This window comes from Carassius auratus, chromosome 24 (assembly GCF_003368295.1).
Source record: "Carassius auratus strain Wakin chromosome 24, ASM336829v1, whole genome shotgun sequence".
NCBI classification, from domain to species: domain Eukaryota; kingdom Metazoa; phylum Chordata; class Actinopteri; order Cypriniformes; family Cyprinidae; genus Carassius; species Carassius auratus.
In genome coordinates this window covers 4,985,830-5,004,108 of record NC_039266.1, presented here as the reverse complement: position 1 = coordinate 5,004,108, position 18,279 = coordinate 4,985,830, and the positions used below count along the sequence as shown (strand labels likewise).

At 37.9% G+C, this 18,279-nt stretch overlaps 1 protein-coding gene across 4 annotated transcripts in view; it reads left to right on the top strand.

The window, feature by feature from the left end:
• dpp6a (dipeptidyl-peptidase 6a) overlaps positions 1–18,279 on the top strand; it is a 345,025-nt gene that overhangs the window by 223,285 nt on the left and 103,461 nt on the right. For all 4 annotated transcript variants that reach the window (XM_026200773.1, XM_026200772.1, XM_026200774.1 and 1 more), the window contains one exon: positions 17,781–17,895. In XM_026200773.1, coding sequence (XP_026056558.1) covers positions 17,781–17,895 — 115 coding nt within the window. The remainder of the gene's footprint in view (positions 1–17,780; positions 17,896–18,279) is intronic.

Below are 18,279 nucleotides of genomic sequence, written 5' to 3'. Positions count from 1 at the left end.
CACATCCACTAAGTATTATGAAGTGTTTACAGTGGCTAGAGAAATTGATGAATATAAAATCATCTTTTTTCACCCCTTTTATTTGTAATTTTTTGTAGCTTGATGGCAATATTGATGTACTCAAGACTGTGTCCAAGATAATATTTTAATTGTCCTGGTCTTGTCATGAACTTGGAAATATTTGAACTTGGTGTTAACTTGGACTTAAGATCACTGAGTGTTACAACACTGGGAAAAATGTTGTGGTCTGTGCCAAAGTGCAAATATGATCCGCTTTGTGTAGTGTAAGTGAGTGAGTGAGTGCACTGCAGAGGTTTTGGGTGAAATCACATTTACTCTGAACTGTTCAGGTTACGACCTGGACTTGAACTAAAATGAGCTGGACTTGACTACTGCAATGCTTTACAGACCCTGGACATTGCATGTGTTTATTGTACAAAAACAAACAACTTAATCATTATGCCCATTCTAATTAGTTGTTTGTTCCATGGTAGAAAGTCATATAGGTTTGTAATAACATGAGGATGAGACAGTGACAGTGACTGAACTATTCATATGACACATCCCAAGCCCCTTTATGCAAGATTCTGTGATCTACATATCTCTGTATTTCAGGTAGCTGCCCTTCTAAATTTAGCTTCAGCCATAGTTGTTGAGGTCACTACAGTGTGTCTATAATGTGGGACACAGGTTCAGTCATTTCGAACTGGATGTGGACTGTTCCTGCATGGCTGCAGGCAGGATGTTCTCCTAGACCTCTGCTGTGATCTCTCTGCCCCAGGGCTCAACATTTGGTTGTCACCCCAAGCACCCATAGCTTGCCTGGGGCTCTGTTTTGGTCTTTCAATTGAGCACTGAAGCCCTATAACCCTCAGGGCCATGTAAGGACTGTAGGGTTTAGCCTCATGACTTATTCACAAAAACACATATCAGGACATGTTGCTCCTTTGGTTCTGCACCTTCAAAGCCAAGTATGTCTTATTTGGCTGTTACATACAAATCCCGACAATATCAGCCTCCCCATGTGAAATTGCTTACGATCAAAGTAGTAATGACTACCCTGTCTATATTGGGCATGAACCTATCATAATAATAATACAACCACAGATGCAGAGTGGGACTGCGAGCCACCAACAGTAATCGAATGCCCCATTCTATTTCTGATGTACTATGTGTACTTTGCATTGCATTGAAGTGTACGAAACGTGAATTTAAATTGCATTTATTTACAAAGGTATATGATCACTTGTCTGTGTGTAAAGATGTTGCGCAGCGCAAATACTATTTTTTTTTCGAAGTAAAGTAAACTTAGACCGATTTCCCCTGCTCAGGGAGTAGGAAGCAATGAGAACACAGTTCATGCACGGAGCTCACTTATAATGAGCTGATTATCTGAATTAGGTGTGTTAACTAAGAGAGACATGCAAAATATGCATAGCTGGGTGGTGCGATGACTGGAATTGAGAACCACTGGTAGAGTAGCATTTGTTATTTGTAGTTTCTCCGATCACAAATGCAGACATGGTTTTATGTATATGTGCGCGATGCAATGCAACGTTTAAAAACACAGTATACATCATTATAGTCCATAATTATGTCCCCACTGGATGCAACAAATGCCTTGTTTGTAATAATGTAGGTTTTATTGTTTTTGTCTTGCAATGCTGGTGTTGTGACCAGGACACACATCACAGTAAGACAAGGGGTGTAACATTTCCGTCACATGCTTGAGGCATTCGGCCACTCACAAAGCACTGAATAGTTGGCCAATCAGAGCACACCTCGCTTATCAGAACAATGAGCTTTGTAAAAAAAAACAATGCGTTTCAGAAAGGGACGGCATAGAGGACAAACAATAATGTACAGTATGTGGAAAATAATGTGATTTTTTTTTAACCCTTAAAGGGGGGGGGGGGGGGGGGGGGTGAAATGCTATTTCATGCATACTGCGTTTTTTACACTGTTAAAGAGTTGGATTCCCATGCTAAACATGGACAAAGTTTAAAAAATTAAGTTTGAAGGAGTATTTCTTTTCCAAAAATACTCCTTCTGGTTTGCCAAAAGTTTCGGAAAGTTTTTTTCGAGTATGGCTCTGTGTGACGCTAGAGGGAGCGAAATTTCCTTATATGGGTCCTAAGGGCACGTCTGCCGGAAGAGCGCACGCTCCCGTATAGCAGAGCACTGAGAGGCTGAGCACAGACATTCATTCACTGATCAGAGCGAGAGCGTCGCGAAAAGTCACAAAAGAAGTGTGTTTTTGGTTGCCAGGGCAAGACAACCCTGCACAGATTACCAAAGAAAAAATAGCATTAAGGGACCAGTGGATGGAGTTTATTTTTACAGAGCATCAACGGAGTTGTGCAAGTGTTTTTGTTTGTTCCCTGCATTTCGAAGATGCTTGTTTTACAAACAAGGCCCAGTTTGACGACGGATTTGCGTATCGTTTATTTCTTAAGGATGATGCAATCCCAACGAAAAAGGGTCAGGATCGTGTGTTGGAACCGCAGGCGGTGAGTAAAACTGCTTCAAATATCTCTGCCTCCTTGTTAGTGCGTCCGCCTCCCATCGGAGACCCGGGTTCGAGCCCCGCTCGGAGCGAGTCGTTGCTGCTGCTGCTTTCGTTCAGTTTCAGCCTCGGGATCTGATTCTGGATCATAAATAAACGGCTGAATCTGACTGTTAGCCATGGTTTGTTTTGGATGATGGTTTTTTCCTCACAATAATGTCACAGCTTCCACATGCTCTCAACACAAAAGCCTACTGGCGCTCGTGATTCTTTAGCTCCGCCCACACGGCACGCCTCCAGCCGGTCGTGTTTTTCCAGGAAAAATCGGTACAGACTATCTTTCTCTTATGAATATAATAAAACTAAAGACTTTTTGGAGTTATGAAGGATGCAGTACTACTCTATAGGTACTCAAGATTAACATGATATTGAGTGAAAATGAGCATTTCACCCCCCCTTTAAACCGCATAAACACATTTAATTACCCCAAATACACACAATAATGTTATTTCTAGCAACATCATATGACCCCTTTAAAACGGACATCTCCAAACCCTGCTGTAAGAGCAGTACTTTTCATGATACATATTATTCTTCACAATTAGTGTAGAATATATGAAAAAAAGTTCCAAATTAGTCTGTTTATCACTTAAATTACCAAAGGTGGATGGAAAAATGTTTAGATGGATCCTTTGAACCATTTGTGTCCTTGTCCTTTTTTCTGCTAATCAGAGATCACTATTCCCTCATTCCTTATTCAATATCATGTAAAGCTTTATATTGATTCCTTGTTAGGTATCAATCTGTGTTATTCATTCCATTCTTTGGAATTTTTGCCTTGATGAAACTTACCCTCTCTTACTCATGCTTGGGCATTATATTAGTCTGCATTCATTGACCCTGGAGCTCAGGTAATTCTCCTTGCCAAGATCATGATTGCAGATCATAGGGAACCAAAGGTTCTGCACCACATCTCCCGTTCTCTCTACTATGATATGTTAGATTGAACTCTACAAATGTCTTGGTCACACCAGGGTCTCAGTCGGCTTGAGAAAAGTGAGAATGGCTTGATGAACTGGCTCCCCGCTCTGTATTGATCAATAATGGCATGTTACACAAGTGTTGCTCAGCTCGTTTATGTTCAATAGTCACTGACGAGGTGGCTGCGCTGCAGGTAATGAGCCTCACTCATGGATTGTCACATTCTCCCCAATCGAACAGAAAGCCTTCATTCCAAAGCCCTGGTCTGCTGAAAAACATGGCTTTATTGCCATTTGCACCATTGACTGCATCCGCTAACAGAGATAGAGGACTGACCGGAGTGTTTAATCTCTGTATTAGGGGTGAGAGATTTAACCAAAAGCTTGTTTTATATGGAATTGTTACTGATTCTAAATTACATAGATCCACTACATTACAAATTTAAGGAAATATAAGCAGACTATTTCTGATTACTTTTCGATTACTTTTTACCTTGTTTATCGCATCAATTTAAATATTGTCCCATGTTGACATATTGATATAAAAATACAAAAATAAAGAATATATATATTCAGCTATTTGTTGTTAACAACATTAAATGTGTTACATTTTACATTACATCAGAGTTTCCTATATTGGGGTTTGAGAAAGGACTGCAGGGGGATGTTGAGTTTAATAATTATAATAAAAATAATAATAATTAAAATGTTACATTAAAATACATTTTAAACAACAACAAAATTATACACTTTATATTTTATAATACACATTGTACACACACAAAAATAAATAAATATGTTATTTATTTAACTGCTTGTCAGAAAGGACTTCTTAAAATTGGTCTCTCCATTTTCTTTGTAATTAGATTAATTTGTAATTAATATATTAATATGTAGTACTTAGGTAATGTGTGATAACCTAGATAATATAGCACACAACATATCCAGATGGGGGGTCAATGTCAGAACCAGAATTGGCAGTAAACTGAACTCTGTTTGACTGACAGGTTTTGATTGTGGGTTTCATATTACATGCCATCACAGGGTTTCCGCTGTTTACTGTTAATCTTCCTTTTAGACCAGCTCCCCAGTTGCACAACAAGTCACTATGTCCTGCCATCTACACTTAAGGTCATTTGAGAATCATAAAACTGTCTTTCAGCTGGCTAAGAGAGAAATAACAGGGAGAGCACTTAGACCAGCCAGAGCTGGAGAGTGGCTGGTTTGAAATTCTCCTTCTTTATTTTTGAGATGCATCATAGAGCATGAAATGAAACTGGGATCTTATTTTCCAGTTTAAAGGAATAAATTTGTGTTCTTTTAGTCAGATGCCGAAGTGATTTTTAGCAAATGGCCCCTGATACCCTCCCAGGCTCTTCCATAAGGTATTGCCAGGCAATTGCAACCTGCCAGACATCTCAGAACAATGCTTTGAGAGCTAAAAGGGCACCACAGGAATGCATTTAGAGTTGTGCGGGCTGGGGAATTGGGGGCTTCTTCTCTCCTCATTTTCTTTATTTCGCTTTCTTTTCATCAGATGCTGGTCGATGATGAATTCCAAATCAGCCTCTGTGAAGTGTGAAATTTCAGTATTATGTTTCACGTACATAGACGATCGAAGCTTGTTTTGTCTGATGCAAGCAACAGTCAGTGTTAAATCCCATTGTTGTCATATCCAGAAGGACTATCATCTGGCATTTAAATGTCAGTCATCACAGGAATCTCTCCTTCTGGAATGGTTTTTATTGTCTCAATAAAAGCAAAGAGCTTGTCTTAAGTAATAATCAAATCCCTTTTATAATAGTGATAATATGACATTATTTGTAAAGCTGATTTGGCCCTACTACACCTTAGGAATAGGAATCATTCTAATGTACCTGGTGTCTTAAGAGAGACACCCTCCTCTACCACTTGAGCTGTTATTCTTAATGTAAGAGAGTCATCATTTAAACCCAATTATCTACTCTCACTCAAGTAATCTCTCTAGATTTGCCAGTGATTCTGCTGTGAGTTAGTGTTGACACAGGCTGTAGAAAAGCCTGATACTGCGGTTCTATCAAAGCCATTTGTCTTTCAGAGCAGGTATCCACAGGAAGTGTTAGACTCACAGTTAGTCCTGCTGATGGGAAACTTCCAAGTCAAATAAAGGTACACTCTTAACCCAAATTAGTTGACTTTTCTAGAAATGTGCAAAGAAACCCCTTGCACTAAACTATTTTAGTTTTTACACAAAGTGAAACTAAAAATGTTTAGTTGAATTAACATAGAACCTTAAGTTTATTCAGTAGACAAATCAAGTTTACATAAGTAGTTTACACTATTTGGAGTATACTGTACCTTGCATAGAGTACTGTAACTATTGCAAGTTACATCTCTATCTCTCTCTCTCTCTCTCTCTCTCTCTCTCTCTATATATATATATATATATATATATGTGTGTGTGTGTGTGTGTGTGTTTGTGTGTGTGTGTGATGCATTCTGGGAAAACCCATCTCTGAAAATATCTTGGCAAATTTATCTTGTTTTGTGCAGAAAAAAAAGACTTTCTCTCATGTTAAGAATGCACTGCGGAGGTGCTTTCTCTTAACACCACAAAAACTGTTAACCTATCAAAATAAACAACCTAGCATATATAATGTAGGTGTATCAATGCACATTTCCCTCCAGTCCTGTGTAAACTATGGCACGCAAAGTTTTATTTATTTTTTTATATTGTGAGATGGCAAAACGCAAGGAAACAACGCAGTCTGAAGCTGCTCACTTAGACAATCTTGCTCATCTCAGTCTGCTCAATCGTGGTGATGTCAGTGCCCTAAAGGATGTTACAATGGACTATTTCACATTCAGAGATAAAGGATCCGATTAAGTTACAATTGCGCTGCAATTGCTTTTCTAAGTACAAGGTACACTATTTGTGTTATCCAAACATACATGGGGTGATGAAAAGTTGAGAATGCAAAAGAGACTATGCCCATCATGATAAACAATGGAAAACTGTCCTCTTCAGTGTACCGCTAGTCTGTTTGTGCTATGACGCAGTATAGCACTCTTGACAGCCAGCAATCATTAAGTTGAAGACAAAGTGAAACCCGTCTCACTTTAAACTCGTTTTTCTCAAAATTCCGTTATGGGAAATCATGAACTCAGCTTTCATCAGTAAGATATTTATATTAACAAATTTATATCATATATTGTCGTGGCCAAGTGGTTAGAGAGTTTGACTCCTAAGGTTGTGGGTTCGAGTCTCGAGCCGGTAATACCACAACTGAGGTGCCCTTGAGCAAGGCACTGAACCCCCAACTGCTCCCCGAGTGCCGCAGCATAAAATGACTGCCCACTGCTCCGGGTGTGTGTGTGTTCAGTGCTGTGTGTGTGCACTTTGAATGGGTTAAATGCAGAGCACAAATTCTGAGTATGGGTCACCATACTTGGCTGTATGTCACGTCATTTTCACTGTTCGCATTCACTGTTCCCATTCACTGTTTAATTAAGATAATGGGCCCTATTTTAACAATCTAAACGCAATATGTAAAGCGCATGTTGCAGACGCACTCAGGGCGTGTCCAAATCCACTTTTGCTATTTTAACGATGGAAAAATGGTCCGTGTGCCAGGGCACATTTTTGGAATGGGTTGTCTCTATTATCTTAATAAGTAATGGGCGTAATGCTCAATACACCAATCAGAGTGTTATCTCCCATTCCCTTTAAGAGCGAAATGCGCTCGTGGCATGGCGGAATTAGTTGGCGGAAAAGCTGAATGCTTCCCAAGCGAAGAAACCGATCTGCTCGTGCGTGAAGTTAAAGCGCGTGAGCAGATCATCTACGGGACAAGCAGAAATCCACCAAAGCTTCCCGAGGTGAAGAAAGCGTGGAATGCGTTGGATGCAGGCTTTCAAATGGCTCCGTGCAATGAGTCTGTATTGGCATGATTGTTCAATTAATTAGCCAGTTTCATTTATAAGTAGTAATATGCTGAATTGCAAACAGGTAGCCTAATTCTAATACATGCAATGACTATCCATCATTAATTTTTTATATTTATGTAGCCTACACAAAAATATCCTTTTAGACTGTAATCCTTTCGTTTTCAATATTTGACATGTTTGTGTGATGCACGTCCCTGTGTGTAATAAACAAAGTCAACGCGCACTGTGGACCAGCCCAGATTTGCATTTTCTACCAATGCGTATATATATATATATATATTGCGCCATTGACTTTAGATCAAGTTTGAGTTGGTCTATGGCGCAGTCTATTTTTAGCTCCTTAAAAAAGCAATGCGCCTGAACATACCTATTTTTTAGACCAGCACGCCCATGGGCACACAAATGGGCGTAACTGCATTTGCTAATTAAACGATGTGGCGCTGGACTGAAAATGTGAACGGCGCTGGACTGAAACTAGCAAACACACTTGCGCTGTGCCTTGCGTCACATTGCGCCGGGTGTATGATAGTGGCCAAGAATTTCCATAAATTTATTAACTTAGAATTGCAAATGCATAAATAATGTTATTAGATTGTTTCACTTTTTTACATACAAATATGGAATGTTGAAAAAATCTAATGTAATCATTGCATTCAGTATTTCATCTGAATGCTTCAAACATGTCAACAATTTTTACAAAATCAAGAAAGAAAACAATATCACATTTACACCCTCCTTTCACTCAGTGTGATGGAAGAACCCTAACATCTAGTTAACAAAGCTAAACAGCGTTGCCCTTTGTAAGTTACAGTAATAAGTTACAGAGACTGTTAAACGCACCAACTTAAATAATAAAATACCATGTGGTCCATAAACAATGCCTTCTCCAGACAAATAGGGAACTGCTCCATCTATCAAGAATAATCTTTGTGCGAATCCGGCATTTAACTGATTGAGATTGAGGAAGCTTGCTGTCCTCAGCAAAATGTGCTGCACATAGTTTTACATGTGGAGTATAATTTTCGGGAACCGAGTTAAACATAAATTGTAACTATTCATCTCCAAGTACAGCGTCCCTGGGAAGCCCAAACAAAGGTGATTGGACTCCCAGATGAAAATAACAGCGTTTCAACGACATGGCGGCAAACACAAACTCAGCTCTGTCGGAGTGCAACAAGACCACGCCCCCCTGTTTGTGTATTCATGTAGGCGGAGGTTAGTCAAAAAAGCGGTTTTAGTGATGTCATTACTGCAGGAACTAGAGGGATGTAGTCCAAATGGGTCGTTTTTTGTAGGCAAATTCTGTTGAATAAAATATCTCGCTTGGCATTGAACTTTGAGCTTTAGAATTTTACAGATATTATTTATACGCTAACAACAACATTGCACACTAACTAAAGTTTAAAACATGGGATCACGAAGAATGGGACCTTTAAATCCATGCTGTGCTCTGCTTTTGTGCGTATTAAAGATACAAGTGCCCAGCAGGTGTCATACTTCAGGAGTGATAATATTATATTACCAGTGTATTATTGCTCTGTGCCGTGCCATGTTTTGTGTATAATGTGATGACATTTACTGTTTCAATAAAAAGAACTACACCTTTTGGTATTTAGATATTTCACAAATGTCACTGCCAATTTTGCAATGTCAAAACAAGCCTTATTATTAGATAATTTGTGTGTGCATTATTTTTCTAATAATTTAATGCAGGTATTAATGGAGTTATTAGAAAAAGGGCGAGAGAGGCAGAGACAAACAGAGAAAGAGAGAGAGAGAGATAGAGAGAGAGAGAGAGAGAGAGAGAGAGAGGATTAGGCTGCAGCAGCATCTCTAAACATCACTGTTATTATATCGCTAGTGAGAAATGTCAGGTGTATTTACTTTCTTAAAATTGTCTGTCATGTTGTTGTTTTTGTTAGTTCTGAAATTTATTACAGCTTTACTATGCAAAGTGATATGGAACTGTAATGTGGTCAAGAGAGCTGCCTGGAACTACGTTCGCCATGCGTTTCCCAGAAAATAATTGCACACCTCAGGACGTTTGTCAGCCAATCAGATTCAAGCATTCAACGGCCCCCTTAGTATAAGCCTATATAACTGCATACACACTTCAGCTGAATACTGTATGAATGTGTCAAGTTGCTTTGACGTGGCTTGGAAACTTTTGACAGTTACGTCAATTAACTATATTAGCTGGCATATGCATTGTTTTTTTTATTTGTATTAAATGTTCCTGCAGTTGCTTTTTTATTTATTATTAGCATTGATATTCTTTGTGAACTTTAGGTACTGATACTGCAATGGTATTTATGTTTACTCAGTAATTAATTATATTACCTGTCCAAGAAAAAGAATCAACTTACGTGTAACTACTCAGGATTCTCTGTCATCAGATACTTCTACCATGTCTATGCCTTACCAATGTTTACACTCGTTTTTTGTCTTTGTTTTCTGTCGTTTGGCTTCTGCTTTTTTGCTTCTTTTTCTGTACAGGCTCTCCTGTTGTCTCAGCTGGTAAAGCATGATAATATGTGTTTAAAGTTGCCTTCACATCACTAAACAACACTAGAATATCTACAGAGGTAAATCAGAAATATTCCCGACATTTAATGAAACAGCAAGGATTGCGTTATGTCAGCATGGTGAAGTACATCGAGACCACAGTTCACTTTTTTTAAGACGCAATTTTTTATCTCCAATAATATGTAACCCGGAATTTAGAAATTAGATCAAGCATATCTCATTTAAATGCTATAAATATTTCTGAAAAAACTTTTAATATCTTTAAAAAATTAAACATAATGCATATTATACTTTTGGCAAATTCAGGCCTTATCTCGTCCATGGTTGCGCTCATTGTTGCAGCATGGGCAGTGTTGGGGAAAGTTACTTTTAAAAGTAATGCATTACAATATTGCGTTACTCCCTAAGAAAATTAACTAAGTTACTTCTTATGGACAGTAATGCATTACATTGCTTTTGCATTACTTTCGCATTACTTTTTAAATATGATCAGGGCTTGATTGTTTTTAATATAAGATGTTTTATTTATAGCAAACATAAAAGCCCAGTCACACCATAAAGAGTAATGAATAAACCTTCGGCTGAAGGAAAAGTTCATTCATGTCTGTACAGTAGAACACAGGAGAAGAAGGTTCAACACTCTTCAGCTATAAAAAAAAAAAAAAAAAAAAAAAAAAACCCATGAAGCACAATTGTTAGTTTATCGAAAGTCATTTCTGCTTATTAGTATGGTTGAACTGGATCACCAAATGTCAGCAAAAAAAGACATTAGCTTATAAAATGGGATTAGATACATTTGTTAACATATTTCATTGTTATTTATTTATTCTTTGCGAGTGGGATGAATTCATGCACATTCACATTTAGTCTAGAACTAGATCATGTTCACACAGTGCACACAACACCTCTGTACTTGTCAGTCAATAAATGGGAAAACAAAGTAACTTGCGTTACTTTTAAAAAAATAGATATATTCTTGTAAATTAAAAAGTAATGCTTTATTTTACTAGCTATTTTAGTTTTCTTTGTGTACAAAAAGTATTTGCGTCACTTCATAACGTTACATTTGAACCACTGATTGTAGATGGACTATTTTGACGATGTCTTCATACTTTCTGGAATTTGACTGTGTGTGGTACAGTCACAAGTCTCAAGTCTCCCAGTTTTCATTCAAAATATCTAAAATTGTGTTTCCGAACAAAGACGTACAAAGCTTTTACTAGTTTGGAATGACATGAGGGTAAGTGATTAATGACATTTTTTTTTTTTTTTTTTTTTTTTTTTGAGGGGGAGGAGTATCCCTTTAATAACAGTTTAAATACTTGCTACATTACATTTTCCAAAAATGAGAGGATAAAATCGCTGAAGTAAACTCACTCATTGTAAAGAGAGACGCAAAGACACATGTACAAACAACTTTCATCTCTTTCTCCCTCTATCTCTCTCTCTCTCTCTCTATCTGGTAATATTTGAGAAAAGGGTTTAACGATGCAGTGTTAATTTTGACACAAAATTTTAATTTAGTTTTAGTCTAAGTCTTTTGACTATAATTCTTTTTAGTTTTAGTCAAGTTTTAGTCATCTGATTTGTTTTAATTTAGTCTTATTTTAGTCAACTAAAATTGCTTGGTATTTTAGTCGACTAAAATAAGACTAAAATCAATAACAGATTTACTAGACAATTTTTTACAGCTGGTATAGGAAACAAACTTAACCAAAATATATAAAACACAAATTCAACTTTATTTCAACACAACTGTGTCTTTATTTCGATTCAAAAGCTTTTATGCAGCAACAAAAACTGTCATGATAATGTAAACAATAACTAGCTGCCAATTGACCATCAATAAAAGAAAAATAAAGTTAGGTCCAGGACCTTAAAGCTTACAGCTGAGCTGAACAATAAGTGCATACATTTAAAGTAAATATTTAATAAGTTGGGTGGATAAAAAAAGTAACAAGATTTTATAAGGTATTCATTTGTCTAGCAATATTGTATGTTTTAAATACTACAATATTTCTAGATTAGTACGTATAATGATAGGATGTGAACATTCACATTTCACATGACTAATATAGAAATATTTGTGATATTGTCAACAAGTAGAACATTATAAAATATACTAAACATTAGTATTAATCAAATGTATGTATCATAATATTACGTATTAGTATTGTGCTCTCATCTAACTTGAAAAAGGGGCTATTTAACAGTACTTTTCAGTTCGTAATATTTAATGCTACAACATCTACGCACTACAGTCTTCCAATTTTGCTTAGCTCAATAAACAAAAGAACATCGTTGTGAAATTACATTTGAGATAATGTCCGGGTGGCTCGTCTGTAAATGTCTTTTCAAATTGGTTGTGTTCTTGCCACGAATGAGCGCTCCGCGTGCTTTACACTTTGTTTTGTTTTGTTCGTCATCAAACGTTAAGTGAGCTGTGGACATTTTGTCGCTCTTTTAGACATCACCTCTTCGAATGCCGACTTCCCGGGAGCTCATTTAAAAACTGAAAACCTTCGCTTCACGTCTCAATAAGTCAGGCTCGGATTGGTTCTCTTCTCTCATGCAGTCTCGCCTGTTCCGTTTTGCCGGTTCTTTTGTTGATTCCTCGCATCTCTCCTGTCTGCAGATTTGATTTTCGTCACAGTCTATTTTCGTCTCGTCCTTTATTCGTTGACGATAATGTCAATCAATTTAGTCATAGTTTTAGTTTCCATCAGTGCCGTCTTTTTTAGTTTTCGTTTCGTTTTCGTCCGCAAAAATATATCCGTGACGAAAATAATGACGAAAATATTTAGTCAACGAAATTAACACTGTAACAATGTCTATTTATTGGGGGGACTAGCCCCCCTCAATGTCTATGATTGATTACAGCCCTGATCAGCCATGAAAATATGCTGTACTATCTGCTGTCAATTATATGCCGGCAGCCATATCACCCTGGAGCCCAAGACCGGTTGCCCACTGAAAATAAAAAGCAGGGCTGAGCCTGGTCAGTACCTGGATGGGAGACCTCTGAGAAAACTAGGTTGCTGCTGGAAGAGGTGCTAGTGAGACAAGCAGGGGTGCTCACCCTGTGGTCTGTGTGGGTCCTAGCGCCCTGTGTAGTGATGGGGACACTATACTGTCAACAAGCACCGTCCTACGGATGAGACGTTAAACCGAGGTCCTGACTCTCTGTGGTCATTAAAAATCCCAGAGGTGTGACCTCGGCATCCTGGCTCAATTCGCCCATTGGCTTCCGACCATCATGATCTCCTAACAATCCCCATATCTGCTGATTGGCTTCATCACTCTGTCTCCTCTCCACCAGTAAGCTGGTGTGTGGTGGGCGTTCTGGTGCAATATGGCTGCCGTTGCATCATCCAGGTGGATGGTTTATGCTGAGATAATTCATACCACTTAGTTTGAAGTGTGGTCTTAAAAAAAATATTTGTTTGAAGGGCTATCTGGCCCTTACCCCACCACTCAAACCAAAAGAGAATCGAGACACCCCTACCCCTTCATGTGAACATGCCAAATGGACGGGTAGGGGAAAGGGGAATGGGCCTAAGACTTTTTGAAAACTGACTGCATATTTGAAATATACTGTAGATGTTTATCACTGACATCACCAATCAAGAAAACTAAATAATGGGTAAATCTTGACCTAAGATGTAACAAAAATTTAAAGTCTTCGGAGGAGACTTCAGACAATGAAGATTAGCAATGCAAATGTAGTTTATTCAACACACTTCTCTTTACTCTTCCCTGAATCTCAATGAAAGCAAATGATAGCTCGCCATTGATTCAAGCATGCTAAGTGGACTTTTAAATATGTTTTGTTTGGTGTGTGCCTCCAGTAAGTGGACCATTTCAGTATTGTACATTCAAATCACTCAAGTCCTGTGTTTTTATGCAGGGTGTCACCAATCCCTTGTGCCAACAATAATGTCAAGTTATTGTCATGTTTTATGCACCAGCGCCATATGTTTATTTATAGATCCCATTCATTTCTATATCCAGCTGTTTAGCAGTGGTGCAGTTTACACATGTGTAATTCAGGCCACATATAGCTGTAAAGTCTGTAAAGCTGGGAAGTCGTGGCCTAATGGTTAGAGGGTTGGACTCCCAATCGAAGGGTTGTGGGTTCTAGTCTCGGGCCGGACGGAATTGTAGGCAGGGGGAGTGCATGAACAGCTCTCTCTCCACCTTCAATACCACGACTTAGGTGCCCTTGAGCAAGGCATCGAACCCCCAACTGCTCCCTGGGCGCCGCAGCATAAATGGCTGCCCACTGCTCCGGGTGTGTGCTCACAGTGTGTGTGTGTGTGTTCACTGCTCTGTGTGTGTGCATTTCGGATGGGTTAAATGCAGAGCACAAATTCTGAGTATGGGTCACCATACTTGGCTGAATGTCACTTCACTTTCACTTTCAAATGCAACACCGAACAATCAGTATTTGATTAGCTCTATATGTCAAAGACAGACATACAGGTTGTACATTCACCTCACATCCTCCCTCGTGTCTGTCTGTTCCTGCCTTGTTTTTCTGAGCTGCACTTAGGCTGTAGTGTCTTTTCAAGTGTGTGTTTTTATTTTTATTTTTTACGTTGGCTTTGTAAGTAGTCTCCTCCAATCAGGGAATGAAAGCTGGAGTACCACGCTCTCTCTGTTGTTATCAACAGATCTGTATTCATTTCACACCTGCCAAAACACTTTCTCTTTTATTTATTTCTTTTCTGTATTCTTTCTCTTTGTGCACACAACATGGCAGTAGATTATTATCTGAATGTGAGTGTGTGCGTGTGTTTTTGTGTTGTACGTATGAAAGCACGCTGTAGTTGGTGGTCAGCGTGGGTTGCTGGTAAAAATATAAAACAAATATGATGGTGCTCTGGACTGCAGGCATTATAAAGTATAATAGCTCTCCCGGTAGGAAAGTGTTGTGGTGGTTTAATGGAAGGCAGAGGGCTTGTCATAAACAGGTGTGTGGTGTGTTCACTAAGCAGCTGCTGTAATGGCCCGGTCATTATGATAATGGCCCAGGATGGATGTCATAGATTTGGTTGTCCCATCCCCATGTGTTTGTCTTATGAGAGGGCAGGTGTGGGCCATTACTGGACTGTATTGGAGGACGTTGTGGTAGGTCTAGTCTCACAGAACCAGGACCACACACACAGCATTCAGTAAAATTGAAATAGCAAAGAGTTCTATTTATTTTGTTTGTTTGTTAATTTCCAAAAAAGCAACAAAAATACCGTCTGATTAAGTAAAGGTGACCAAAATGTAATTTGTTCATGCGATGATAAACCCATTAGTCCAATCTTCAGTGTCACATAATTTTTCAGAAATCACTGTAACATGATGGTGTTTTATTCCTTTTTATTATTTTTTTTTTATACCAGTCCCCAGAGGACTAATAATTGCACATTAAAGATTTATTATTTATTTTTAACCAATGATGATATTGACTGCACCTCAAACAGTGAAATGAACACAACTAAATTAGGGGTGCTAACGAGGGACAGACAGGTGAGGATGATCATCTAATGAGGACACATGTGATAAATGACAATCAACGGGAAACAGAAACTATGTCACACAGAGCACATGGAGAAAGAAAACACAACAACAAACTGTCCAGGGGTGTGACAGATACAGATTACTGATCTTTATACTGTATGCATATGTAAACACTTTACCAGCCAAAAGTTTTTGAACAGTAACAGTTTTTTTTTTTTTTAAATAAGTCTTTTCTGCTTACCAAGCCTATATTTATTTGATCCAGAGTACAGCAAAAACAGTAAAAAAAAATTTTTGTTTAAATTTAATTTAATACAACAACTATCATATATGTATATTTTCACACATTTTTTTTCACATTAGCTTAGTAATGCGTCTAATTTAAACATAAATAGTTGTGATGTAGATTACATAGTACTAATGCAATACATTACATTTATTTCTTTTACTATTTAAATGAAACAACACAGTAGCGAAAATAATAACAAAAGAAGAAAATAAATCTTTAGGAAGCAGGGCATTGTGGGTAAAAAGCTATTATTTTTATACAGTATGCATATGTGGGGCAGGACGTGGTGAAAGGCTTTGCTGGTTGTTAGCGCTGTAATGCCGTGTCAAATTCAGCAGTTCCATTTGCATACCGGAGAGGTAGTGTCCGCCTGTGTGACCCTGGGGAGGAAGAGAGAAATAGTGTTGAAGAACAGAAACAGAAAGAGAGAAAGACTGAGAGAGACAGAGAAAAGGACTTTAATGAGTCCTCGTAATGGGTGTCCCGGTAAACAGGCTCTGGCTACTGTTATCTCCAGGCTAATGATGTCTGCCGCGCTATTCAATTAGGACAGGAACAAGGTCACTAACAGCACAGGCCTTAAAGAGTTTAATGCCACCCTCGCCACTAGATTTCCACTCCATTAGTCTGTGTTGAGTCTAATAAAAACGTCAGCTGAGAGAACAGACCACAGCTGCGTGCTACTTTCAGCTCTATTTGCATGCATTCTGCTTAAAGTTCAAATGCTTTGTGTCTACTGACCTTCTGCTTATTGTAATTTCCATATTTTGGCTGCGTCTGTATGAGCAAGAGATGTAATGTTCTCTGCTTTAATAAACAAACAGGTTTGATTTATTGAGTTTAGTATCTGTTATTCACATCCCATTCATTGTTAGTTTGAAATAGCTCCTGTCACACTCATTTTGATGCTTTCATGCAGAGATACTACCATTCATTTATCAAATTTGTTTCATTTATATCTACTGCCAAATATTAAGCCAGACAATCTGTTTTAGGCTTAACATCTGTGAAGTTCCCTCACATGTTTTTTTGCTCTACATAGTTCTTACAACACATGAAGCAAATGCAAAACTGTTCAAGTCATGTATGCATTTTCTGACCTTTAGAAATCAAAATGCCCTCGAGCTTTTCAGAGGTTTATTCTTTATGTAACAAATAAATTTTGCAGCATACACACACTACCATTCAGAATTTAGGGTCTTTTATAAATTTGTTGAATTTAATAAATTGTTCTCTTTTATTGAAATAAATTACAACGTTTATCCAGCAAAGATACATTTAATTACTTACAAGTGACAGTAAATATATATATATATATATATATATATATATATATATATATATATATATATATATATATATATATATATATATATATATATATATATGAAAAGTTCATTTGCAAAAACACATAACTCCGTTTTTAACAATGTTCAAAAATCATGTTTTTTCATAGTGCTTTCCAAATAATCAAACTGCAGGGGTTTTTTTTTATTTTTTTTTTAAGAAAAAATAACTTAACAAAAAATATATATACAGTGAACTAAAACAATAAAACACACACACACACACAAAACATGATTAATTTTAAAACGTGACAATTTAAATAGAAATTAAAAACATTGAAAATGGAGTTATCTGTTTTTGCAAATAAACTCTTTCTCTCTCTCTCTCTCTCTCTCTCTCTCTCTCTCTCACACACACACACACACACACAAACATAGAAACTTTTTTGTTTATAATTGATAATAGCAGCAAATCAGCATGTCAAATCTGTATTTCTTATCAAATAAATGCATCCCTGTTAAGCATAAGATCTTACCATTCCTAAACTTTTGAACAGTAGCCTACTGCTTGTCACACTAAATTACATTTAATTTGAATTGTATTTTTGTACAGAAATGGTAGCAGAAATAGTTGTAGGCCAACAGCAGTTTCCCAGGAGGCGCTGCTCACTGACACACAACTGTCCTTGACTAACCTCCCATTTGCATTCATCGACTCACATGCTTTCTCTCTCTTTGTCTGGCTCTTTCTGTAGGAGCTGGTGGGAAGTAACCCTCCGCAGAGGAACTGGAAGGGAATAGCGATTGCACTACTTGTTATTCTGGTCATCTGCTCTCTGATCGTCACCTCTGTCATTCTGCTGACTCCAGGTATGCAGCCTGGGAGCAAAGGGCCCGGGGCCATGAGCCTCTGGACCACACTACACACACACACACACACACACACACACACACACACACACACACACACACACACGATGCTGTTAACAAACCAGCACATTTCAAGTGTCTAGATACAGGTGCACAATCCTATTACAGACGCATCCTCTCATGTCACCACATCCTGCCAGAACACCTTGAATGTTTTCCAAAACATCTTGGCTTGTACTTAGAAATTTCAATTGGGACAAGTTCTCACATATTTGATGCAACCATGCAAACAAAATGAACACTTACAAGGGTTCTGGACACATCCAGTGTGGCCAAACAACACAAATGTGAAGTGTAATAACAGGCTTCATATTGCAACTAAAT